At 39.6% G+C, this 12,128-nt stretch overlaps 1 protein-coding gene across 8 annotated transcripts in view; it reads left to right on the top strand.

The window, feature by feature from the left end:
- The window catches only part of HEATR5A (HEAT repeat containing 5A), a 126,498-nt gene that overhangs the window by 27,998 nt on the left and 86,372 nt on the right, over window positions 1-12,128 (top strand). For all 8 annotated transcript variants that reach the window (XM_073348959.1, XM_073348960.1, XM_073348957.1 and 5 more), the window contains 4 exons: window positions 633-788; window positions 5,009-5,259; window positions 8,076-8,187; window positions 9,098-9,250. In XM_073348959.1, the coding sequence (XP_073205060.1) occupies window positions 633-788; window positions 5,009-5,259; window positions 8,076-8,187; window positions 9,098-9,250 (672 nt within the window). The remainder of the gene's footprint in view (window positions 1-632; window positions 789-5,008; window positions 5,260-8,075; window positions 8,188-9,097; window positions 9,251-12,128) is intronic.

Raw genomic sequence — 12,128 nt, 5'->3', positions numbered from 1 at the left:
TTCCCCAGCATTGAGGGTGTGGTGAGAGGACTAGAGCATGCCTTTGCTGTGCCAATTCTCAACTGGTGTATAGTCCTATATCTTGCTGCTGGTTCAATCTGTAGTGTCCTAAAATAAAATTTAGTTGACTAACTCTAAATTTTGCTGTGTATGTGTTCCTAGCTTTGCTGTCTTATAGGCGTAACTATCTTGAAACATCTCTTACTTTTTTTAAAGTGCCATATAGTGAAGGTAATCAAACCTGGCACCCACCCCATGTCAAAATATGGCCCATTCAAATCCCCATGGGTTTAGTTGAAAATGGAAGGGTTCTTGGTTGCTACCATTCGTTGTCACCTGCTAAATTGGCAATGTGGTGTTTTTTATTTTATGATTGTTTTTCTACTCTTCTCACCCACCCACTATTTACCCTGGAACTAAATAATGTCCTTTTCTGTGGCAACTTGATTGAGGTATGGAAAGTCTCAGCTGAGTCCCATTGAAAATCTTGAATCTTATGTGAGACAGTTAATGATAGAAGAATATTTCTAATGTAGCTACCATATCATTGCATTCTTTATTCTGTCTCTTTGTATTTTATTATTATTTTATTTTAATGTGCAATGATTTCACAGTTTCTAATGTGTTACCAGATGTTGTAATGAGTGATGGTAACTTGGAAACACGGATTGGTACAACAGACGTAACAGCAAGCCAACATGTTCTTGTGTGTGTATTACACGAACTGGGAAGTCTCGTACATGGTTTAAGCACTACTGCTGCACCATTGCTACAAGATTCCAGTACAGGTAATGGATTAGTTTGCAAAATATTTTCCTTGAGTTTTTTTGCAGATTTGATCGCAACAATGTATTCTTATTTTTGCAGAATATTTCAGACTAACATATGGAAAGATATGAACACAGATAAAAGATATAACACATAGGAAATATATTAACAAATTGGAGAGAGTTCAGTAGAAAGCAACAGAAATGATAGATGGTTTGGAAAACCTGACCTATGGGAAAGGTTGAAAAAAATGGACATATTTAGTCTTGAGAAAAGAAGACCTGAGAGGGGACCTGATATGTCTTCAGATACATTAAGGGCTGTTACAGAGAGAACAGTGATCAATTGTTCTCCATGTCCACTGAAGATAGGACAAGAAGTAATGGGCTTAATCTGCAGCAAGGGAGATTTAGGTTAGATATTAGGAAAAACTTCGTAACTAAAAGAGTAGTTAAGCTCCAAAACATGCTTCCAAGGGAGGTTATTGACTCCCCTCACTGGAAGTTTTAAGAACAGGTTGGATAACTCCCTGTCAAGGATGATCTAGGTTTATTTGGTCCTGCATCAGCTCTGGGGACTGGACTTGAGGACCTCCCTTCCAGCCCTACATTTCTATGATTCTGTGGTTCTGTGACAGAAATGCACTCCTTTTTTAAATTTGTAAACTTCTGCTGCATTCAGGCTCTTGAAAATTACTGGTGCTTCATACACTTGATCTCTAAAATCTATCCATTTCTCCTTCTGAAGCCTTTGGTTCTCTCTCCCATTGACTACTGGAACCTCCCTTCTGCTGTGCCAGCTTATCATATTGACCCATTCAGTCCGGTCAGAACACTGCTACTAATATCATCTAGCTTTGTGGCTGCTCTGATTGCAATTACGTTCTGCCAAAGAGATTTTCTTTTTCTTTGTCAAGTTCAAGCTCATCCACACCTTCAAGCCTCTGCGTAACTCCATCTCAGCTTTGCTCTCATTTTCTACTGTGCTGTTTGTGACCCTCCCTTCTAAACCAGTCCCTTTTGTAACCCTTTCCCATTTTCCTCCTCTTTGCTTAAACTCACTCTCTCTTCATGCATCAGATAATCGACTTTTCACTTTTTTCTTACCTATTTTTATCCTAAAATGTGCTGCTTGTATGAAGCCTTTCAAAGACCATCACCCAAACAGCTCTGCACCACCTCCTGCCTGTACTGTTACACAATGTACAATGTACTCTGAATATCATATTGAAAGTATATACTACTGAGGGTTGTATTTTAGTTCAGAGCAAACACACTGTGCAATGTGCTCAGTAAATATATTTGACCAAATTTAAATAGAAATGTTTAGTTATTCTCTTATGCAGGGGTGGCCAACCTGAGCTGGAGAAGGAGCCAGAATTTACCAATGTACATTGCCAAAGAGCTACAGTAATACATCAGCAGCCCCCCATCAGCTCGCTCTCTCCCTCCCCCTCCCCGCCGCTCCCAGCACCTCCTGCCCACCGTCAGCCTCGCTGATCAGCGTCTCCCCTTCCTTCCCTGCACCTCCTGATCTGCTGTTTCGTGGCGTGCAGGAGGCTCTGAGGGGTAGGGGGAGGAACGAGGGCATGGCAGGCTCAGGGGAGGGGGTGGGAAGGGGTGGAGTGGGGGCAGGCCTGTGGCAGAGCCAGGGGTTGAGCAGTGAGCGCCCCCTGGCACATTGGAACGTTGGTACCTGTAGCTCCAGCCCTGGAGTTGGTGCCTATACAAGGAGCCGCATATTAACTTCTGAAGAGCTGCATGTGGCTCTGTAGCCACAGGTTGGCCACCCCTGCTCTTACGTTTTCATTTTAGTGCAGTGAGTGGTCTATCCTATTTTGCTTTAGTGATTTAAAAATCATTACTCCAGATCTGTTATATACTTTACCTCCAATCATGCAGTTGATCTGTGCAGGTGGACATTGGTATCTATGCAGAGCTGCATTAGTATCCATCCATTATAGGTATCATCCATGCATTGTTATCCATGCAGAGACACTGGTCTTCCTGCATGGATTTACTTGCTGGATCAGGCCTGTAATTACTTACCAAGACACTTCGTAGACATTTCATGTTTGCTTAATGTATTAGAACAATGGTACAAATATGATGACATTGATAAGAAATGTTGAGTTTGATATTGCAGTCTGGGTTGATAATTTAGTGTTATCTCAGTGCTCCTGGAAAAATTACACATACAGAAGCATAGTATAGTTAGTGCTTTTATCCAAAGAAGTAATTGTGTATTTGTAAATGTAACACTTGGCTAGATAGGCCATAAAGAAGCTATCAGGATTTTATATCACTGTCGCTATAGACCAGTGTGATGTGGAGGGGAGGGGATGTGTTAAATAGAAACTTCACTAAGGAGGAATAACATTTCATGTTTCAATCAACTTTATTTCTCAGTAAGGAGTAGGCATTGAACTAATTGAAGCACATGCAATTATGATCTAGTGCAGTGAAGCACTTATCTATGTTTTCAATGAATTTATGTTTGTATTCAAGAAAATAAAATCTAGGTAGGTTTATCTGTCTAGGTTGGGGTGAGCAAATATTTTGGCCTGAGGGCCACATCGGGGTGCAAAACTGTATGGAGGGCTGGGTAGGGAAGGCTGTGCCTCCCCAAACAGCCTGGTCCCCACCCCCTATCCGACCGCTCCCACTTCCTGCCCCCTGACTGCCCCTCTCAGAACCCCCACCCCTAACCACCCCCCAGGACACCACCCCCTATCTAACCCCCCCCCCGTTCCGCATCCCCTGCCCCCAACCCCCAAACCTCTTCCCCATCCAACCACCCCATGTTCCCCATCCCCCAACCTCCTCCCCATCCAATCACCCCCTGGCCCCTGACTGTCCCCCTGGATCCCCTGCCCCATATCCAACCCCTCGGCCCCCTTACCATGCTGCTAAGAGTAGCATGTCTGGAGCCGCGCCTCCTGGCCGGAGTCAGACACACAGCTGTGCTGCCCTGCACGAGCGTGCAGCCCCACCGCCCAGAGCACTGCCTGCGCAGCAGCATGGCAGCAGATGAGGAGAAACAGCAGAGGAGGGGCCGGGCCTCCTGGGCCAGGAGCTCAGGGGCTGGGCAGGACGGTCCCACGGGCTGTAGTTTGCCCACCTCTGGTCTAGGTTCTTATGTAGTGCCCATTACTGTGGTCTCTTAAGGTACACATTTGAAGTGTATACATAAGGCATGTTTCTCTTTCTCTCTCCCCTTTCCCTCCTTTCTCACTTCTGTCTGCCCCCCTTCCCGCTCCCCAGCTTCCAGACAGCAGGTACAACTGGTCTCTGGTGGTTTTTATTTTCTTATACTTTATTTTTTTATGGTGTTATGTGGAAAAGCTAAATCAAAAATTAGTTTTTGCTTTTAACTCTCAAAGCTCTGAGGTTGGGGGTCCTTCTCATCTCTTGGGAATGTGTTCCAAGTTTTGGAGCCAATTGCTCAACAAATTCTTTCTCTTCCTCAAACACTTTTTGGGTTGATAGTTCCATGGAATGTAGCTGTCAAGGAAGTTTAGGATGAAGCAAGATGAAGCAGTCTGGCTGGTTCCCGGGGAAAGTCTCAAAGAAGATTTAAATTGTGTTAAATCCGGTCCTTTACAGAGAGCCAGGGAAGAGAGCAGACAGCTGGATTGTTGTGGTCTTAATTGTTCAACAGAGGGACTTCTATGTTTTGAATTAATTGTAGCCATAGCTTTTGAAGTCAGCTGTTTCATACTTAACATGATCATTCTTGAAGGTCACAAGTGCGTGGATCACTGCAGCCAAGTCTGAATCTGATAAAAGGAGGTGTAATATTCTTGCTGTCTGTATATGGAAATCGCCATTCTTTTGCAGCTTTGGCTGTTATGGTGTCCATAAGCAGTATACAGTCTAGATATACACCATGGCTGCAAGTTGTCTTAATGACACAAGGGTGGTGTTACAAAGAGGTCAAGGTTTTTTGAAAGTTTTCCCCTCTCTCCATTAGCACCACTTCAATCTTTCCAGAATTTAGTTTCATCCAACTGCTCCTCAGCTGGGTTAACTTTTTTAAAGTAATAAAATATTTTAGATTGATGACATTTAATGTGAAATCTCTCTTATTAGCACTTCTCACTGTTTAAAGATTAGCACATGCTTGAAAAGTGACATTCACTATCCCTCAGTGAATACACATACATGCCTTTAGACACTCTTCTTACTCATCAGCCAGACTGCTTTGTCCATGTCTTAAGTATATTTATTTTTTCTTTCAGGGGTCCTGGATGCAGTAATTTCAGTTATTCTTCATCCCAGTGTTTCAGTTCGACTAGCAGCAGCTTGGTGTCTACGCTGCATTGCTGTAGCATTGCCATCCTATGTGTCTCCACTTTTGGATCGCTGCATTGAGCGGCTTAGTGCCCTTAAGTCCTCCCCTGAAGCAGTGACTGGATATAGTTTTGCTGTTGCTGCTCTATTGGGAGCAGTAAAACACTGCCCATTAGGAATTCCACATGGAAAAGGGAAGGTAACGATCCTACTAATTTACTTGAAAGCAGTTCTGTTGTGCTCCTTCCTGAAGTGTCTCAAATGTATTTTGTATTTAATTGTGATTTTACAACGCTGATTTTTTTGTCTCATGATTGGAACACTAATATTTTTTTCTCAAAATATTGATGTAGTAGTTTCTTTTATTGGGAAGAAAAGGATCCCCAAGAACACACATAATAATGCTATTTTCTTTACCCCATAAATTTAGTCATTTAAACCACTGATCAGGTAGTGTAACATTTCTGAATTACATATCTTTTTCAAAGAAGATCCATGGTGTCATAACCATAGTAAATATTCAGTCTGTTAACTTTTGCTAATTGCAGAGTAGAGATGGACAGGGTAAGTTGCTGTTTAAGCAGATTAGCAGTGTGTGTATGTGAGGGATACTCCCCTTTTTTATACTCTTCTCCTTCCTATTTCCATTAAATTATAAGAGAACACACCTCTTTCAGGCTTGTTTAGACTCCAACTTGGTTGCAGTCACTCATTGCCTCCATGCTTCTGGGGTTTGCTTAGGTGACACCTTCAGGTCCTGAGGTATGCAGTCTGTTTAATGAATATGCCAGATTTCTAGCTTCCTTTCTTTGGGAAAGCATCAGATAAATTAAAAGTTAGTGTTTAACTTTTCTCTTTTTTTTTCAACTCATTTTCTGAGATATTCCATCAGTTGTATTAGAGTTCAACAGCAAATGAAATTCTATTTTCAAAATTTAGAAACACTCCTAATCTTTTATATAAAGTTTTTTGTTCTCAAACCAGTCTTTTAAAATTAAATAACTTTATAAATAGTCTTGAGCTTAAATAACTGTAAAAGAAATTGTTGATTCTTTATTACAGTTTTTGGAGAGATGATTCTTCATCTTCCTGAGTTGGGTGAGAGAGCTGCTTGAGCACTGCCAGCAATTAATTAATTAATTAATGCCCATTAATATAAATACTCTATACTCAAATGGCTTCTTTCATTAGCAATCAGTTTAGCAAGGTCATTAAATTTTAGGTTAATACACAACACATTTTACCATTTAAATAGCAATGGTATTAAGAGATTTTCATTGAGCAAACACATTTGCAAGTATGCATTTCAGGTGTTTGCCACTTGAACATTTAGAAAATAAACAAAAAAATATTTCCAACTATAGTGTTTTTCCTCAATGCTTTTATGAATGAAGTTTTTAGAGATTATAAAATTCATTTCAGCATGAAATACTTCTAGGATTCTTTGTATGGGTTTACTTAGAAGTTTTTCCATGAGGAAATAAAAAAATAAACAACTTTACACCTAGATTTATTGGTCTGACAATACAACCATACATTCCTTTTCACAGTCATTTTTTTTTAATTTTAATTGGTGTCTTGGTCTAGATAAGACACTCTTAAGGTCTGTTTCTTTACCTAAGCTACTTAGTTACAATTTGTTACAGCAATTAGACTACTATTAAATATTTTGTACAAAGCACAGATTTCAATAACCAGTATATCTTTTAAACATAGCACAAAGGAAAATAGTATAAAAGTTAAAGCAAGGTAAAGTTTAAAATGCAGCTTTCCTGAGTTTGAATAACACTCTTAAAGCTAATAAGCATGGTTTTATGGCTAAGGAGGGCTATCTTCTGGATGTTTGCTTGCTCATGGGAGACAGAAACAGATACCTCCTCGAATTTCTTTAACCAGGCTGAACATAAGTAACTAAACTAACCCAGATATTGTTATATTTTCGAGCATCCTGGCTATAACATATTTGTAGTTATAAATATTCATTCAATAAAGATGCAAACAAGTTTTTAACAACCTGATATTAATGTAAGTTATAATAATTTTATGAATATTTTTGCATTAAGATTGAGGTCTGCCCACCACATATCGCTATTGCTTCTTGGAATGAAGGTTGATTCTAAAGAGCTTTGGCTTAGAGAAATTGGAAAGAGGAGGGAGACTGTAATTTGAGAGTAAACTTCCTGAGACCAGTTATGTATTCAGAATTGTAAATCAGTCCGTTCTGTTTGAAGCCAGTGAAACTTCCTGTGAAGATTAAAGCTTGTATAACCCTGGCCTGACTTGCAAGTATGCTAAGTTGGCAGGTTACCATTATTTTTCCCTTTCCCATGAACATCACAACTGCATTGTTGAGTAAGAAAAGGCTGTGTTAGTCCACAATACAACTGAAGCTCACTACGTTTTGCCAAAGAAAATGATCTTCTTTTATAAAACTAATTGGCAGTACATCCACAGATCTGTTGCTTTGCTCACTGTGTTATAAATAAGTTTCCTGGAAGTACATTCACTTACCACAGACTAAATTGAGTTAACACCTTCCTATGCCTTTAGGTGACTAACCACTGTACAAAATAAAATTTACTTATCCATATATCCATTCTGCCAAAACTTCCACTAGTCCAAGGTAGAAATTATATAAGATGGTTAAAACCCTTAACTAATTCCAACACCGGTTTCATCTATGGAAGAGACTCCCTGAGAATAGGGAATAGTACTGCTCCTACAGAAGTGGGATGAGGGTAGTACTTGGTTTTTGTCCTTGCACACAGTGGGGGTGGAAGGGAGGGCATTGTACCAGGGCCCTAGTGAACTTGCTGTACTGGGGCACAACATTTCTCTTCATCTGCTTACACACCAAGCCAGCCTGTCTCCTGAATAGTTCCGTCCTGTAGCCTGGCAAAATCAGGCCCTAAATTATTAGAAACAATCATTTAGCATTTTTTCTTCAAGTTGTATTTGATTTCTGTGTACAATTACAAAGGTAGTGATGCTTTTTGTTTTTCAAATTTTGAATAGGTAATCATGACAGTAGCAGAGGATTTACTGTGTTCTGCTTCTCAAAATAGTCGCATTTCAATACAACGAACGCAGGCTGGATGGCTGTTGGTAGCTTCTCTTATGACATTAGGTAATAGGTTTCTTACTTTAATTTACTCTTATATGTACTTTATGTCTTTTGGTAAATCCATATGACTAGTTTTAATACTTGTGGTCCTTCATTTGCCTTTAATATTTCATAGTAAAAATAATTAACATAAATTTAAATCTCTGATAAGAAAAGATGCATAAAAGCATTGTTTGTTACCTTAAAACTTACTGTTAACTTAGTGGGAGTTCTGCCTGCAGAACAATGGCAGGATTGGACCAATACTACTTAAATATGAAAGATAATTTGCAAGATTAGTCCAGTAACATTTTATGTCATGACTGTAAATGTTCAGAATTGTTTGGTATAATATGTGTGTCAGGGCAAGATAAGGAGGCTATCAAGATCCTCACTGAATCTGTCAGACACATGAAATGTTATTGAACTCTAATCATGCTTAATATTGTCAGAGTATTGACCCTGATATTTAAATCATTGTTCAAGCCCTCACTAAGTCTTTTTGTGTCTCTTTGCATGTTCCTTGCCTCCTTTCAACATTTGAACCTGTTACTTCTGTCCACCAATCCTCTATTTCCCTGTGATAAGAGAGAGATCTCTATACATCAGCCTGTGCTCAGAAATTTTGCATTTCTGAACATCACCACCAAATGAATTTTTTTTCTTTTATGTTGTTCCTCAGCTGAGTCCACATATGCCAAACTTTGGCTAAAGCTAAATAACAGGTTTATAATGAATTTGGGAGACACAACCTTAACAATAACAGTGGGCATGTTCTTCTGTACAAAATGGGGTACAGTGGCAGTAGGTTAAGGAATAATGCAAGGATGGGTGGAGGAAACAGTAGAGACCTTTTTGAACATAGGTAAGCTGATTTAATATTTTACCTTTATGGTTCCTCAGATTTGTAATTGGCTGTTGTTAAAACTTACAGGTCCTGCTGTTGTCCAGCACTATCTCCCAAGAATGCTATTACTGTGGAAGTGTGTCTTTCCACTATCTCCTAAAGATCTAGAAACAGAGAGGAGTCGGGGAGATTCATTTACATGGCAAGTGACATTGGAAGGCCGAGCTGGTGCTCTCTGTGGTAAGCAAAGTTTCGCATATTCTCTCTCTCTCTCTGATTATTTGTCCTTCAGACATCATAAAGAAAACCATCAGTGCAGAATTTATGCTTGTTTTCAATTACCTTCATAATAGACTATGTGTGTGTGTGTCTGTCGGATTATGTTGGTAACCCTTGTGGTGGATATTTTTTTCTCATCCTGATGTTTTATTTCCAAAACAACAACCAATGTAATAACTTTTGCGAATCTTTTTATTATTTTTTATTTATGTTGCAATAACACCTAATGGCCTCAATCAGGTTGGACCCTGTTATCCTAGGTACTTTACAGATATCTGATAAATGAGTCTCTTCCCCAAATAGCTTATATTCTACAAGACAAGATATAATAGGTGGATGAGAGAAACGTGGGCTAGGTTGGGGTGGAGAGGATGGGGTAACAAATATAATGGGGCGGGGAATAGCAGGATACACAACTCCCCACCTGCTTGCCTGTTATCAGTTACAGTTTTCTACGCGCATTATTAAAGAGTAGGGATGTCAAGTAATTAAAAACATTAATCTCAATCAAGTAATTAAAATAATTGCGATTAATCACACAATCACACTGTTAATAGAATACCATTTATTTAAATATTTTTGGATGTTTTCTACATTTTCAAATATATTGATTTCAATTACAACACAGAATACGAAGTGTACAGTGCTCACTTTATATTTATTTTTGATTACAAGTATTTGCACTGTAAAAAAAAAAAAAAGAAACCAAAAGAAATAGTATTTTTCAGTTCACCTAATAGAAGTACTGTAGTGCAATCTTTTTATCATGAAAGTTGAACTTACAAATGTAGAATTTTGTACAAAAAATAACTGCATTCATAAATAAAACAATGTAAAATTTTAGAGTCCGCAAGTCCACTCAGTCCTACTTCTTGTTCAGCCAATCGCTCAGACAAACAATTTTACATTTACAGGAGATAACGCTGCTCGCTTCTTGTTTACAGTGTCACCAGAAAGTGAGAAGACGTATTCTCATGGCACTTTTGTAGCTGGCATTGCAAGATATTTATGTGCGAGATGCTCTAAAGATTCATATGTCCCTTCATGCTGCAGCCACCATTCCAGGGGACATGCGTCCATGCTGATGACAATCCAAAACAGTGCATGTTCATTTTCATTATCTGAGTCAGATGCCATCAGCAGAAGGTTGATTTTCTTTTTTGGTGGTTCGGGTTCTGTAGTTTCCGCATCGGAGTGTTGCTCTTTTAAGACATCTGAAAGCATGCTTCACACCTCATTCCTCTCAGATTTTGGAAGGCACTTCAGATTCTTAAACCTTAGATCCAGTGCTGTAGCTATCTTTAGAAATCTCACATTGGTACCTTCTTTGCATTTTGTCAGATCTGCAGTGAAAATGTTCTTAAAATGAACAACATGTGCTGGGTCATCGTCCGAGACTGCTATAACATGAAATATATGACAGAATGTGGGTAAACCAAAGCAGGGGACATACAATTCTCCCCCAAGGAGTTCAGTCACAAATTTAATTAATGCATTATCTTTTTAAGCGGCATCATCAACATGCAAGCATGTCCTCTGGAATGGTGCCCAAAGCATGAAAGGACATACAAATGTTTAGCATATCTGGCACGTAAATATCTTGCAATGCAGAATACAGAAGTGCCATGCAAATGCCTGTTATCACTTTCTGGTGATGTAGATAAGAAGAGGGCAGCATTATCCCCTGTAAATGTAAACAAACTTGTTTGTCTGAGCGATTGGCTGAACAAGAACTAGGACTGAGTGGACTTCTTGCCCCAAAGTTTTACATTGTTTTCTTTTTGAGTGTAGTTATGTAACAAAAAAAAATCTACATTTGTAACTTGCACGTTCATGGGAAAGAGATTGCACTACAGTACTTGTATGAGGTTAATTGAAAAATACTATTTCTTTTATAATTTTTACAGTGCAAATATTTGTAATAAAAGATAATATACACTTTGATTTCAATTACAACACAGAATACAATATATATGAAAATGTAGAAAAACACCCAAAATATTTAATAAATTTCAGTTGGTATTCTATTGTTTAACAGTGCGATTAAAACTGTGATTAATCGCGATTAATTTTTTTGAGTTAATCGCGTGTATTAACTGTGATTAATTGACAGCCTTATTAAAGAGAAGTTTTGAGGAAGAATTTGGTGGTGGCTGTACAGATTTTGACTGGGAGTTTCTTCTACTTGAAAGTCATGGGAGAAACAATGGATGTGCTTGTCAGAGAAGTGGAGAAGTTGGGAGATTCAGGCTATCTGGCAGCAGAGCCAAGGCGAGGAATGATAAATAATGAGTGATTATTATAACTAATAAGTTGAATAGGTAGATTTGCACCAGTGCTTTAAAAGTGCAGCAGGTCAAAACAACCTGCAGGCCCAGGATATAAAAATTCTGGAGGCAAACCTGTATTGCTCTGGGGTGCACATTTTTAATACCATCTGTTTGGCTGTTTTTCCCACTTACCCACCGCATGGGAACAAGAAGCAGGTGGAGCTCTCTTCTTTTCCCGCCGCCCCCCCACCCCCACCCGCCAACAACCCAACGTGGGGGTCGGGGCATGGCGGGGAGGAGGGAACAGAAAGAGCCCAGCAGCTCAGAGCGGCTCTATTCTCTCTTTCCCCTTCACTTCTTCCTCTAGTGAGTGATGGGATGGCACCTCTGCTTCTCCTCTTGCTCCCTCTGGGCAACATCCAGCCTTCTAGGGAAGGGAGAGAGGGGATCCAGCTGCAGGCTCCCACAGATCTGGGAGGTGGGAATGAAAAACCCCAAGACCTGGAGGAAGAGGAGATGAGGCTGGGGAGCAGAACAGATTGGGTCTGGAGGGGGAAAAACAGGTGTGG

The sequence above is a fragment of the Lepidochelys kempii genome, chromosome 6, assembly GCF_965140265.1.
Source record: "Lepidochelys kempii isolate rLepKem1 chromosome 6, rLepKem1.hap2, whole genome shotgun sequence".
Classification (NCBI taxonomy): Eukaryota; Metazoa; Chordata; order Testudines; family Cheloniidae; genus Lepidochelys; species Lepidochelys kempii.
This window is presented reverse-complemented; position numbering and strand designations above follow the sequence as displayed.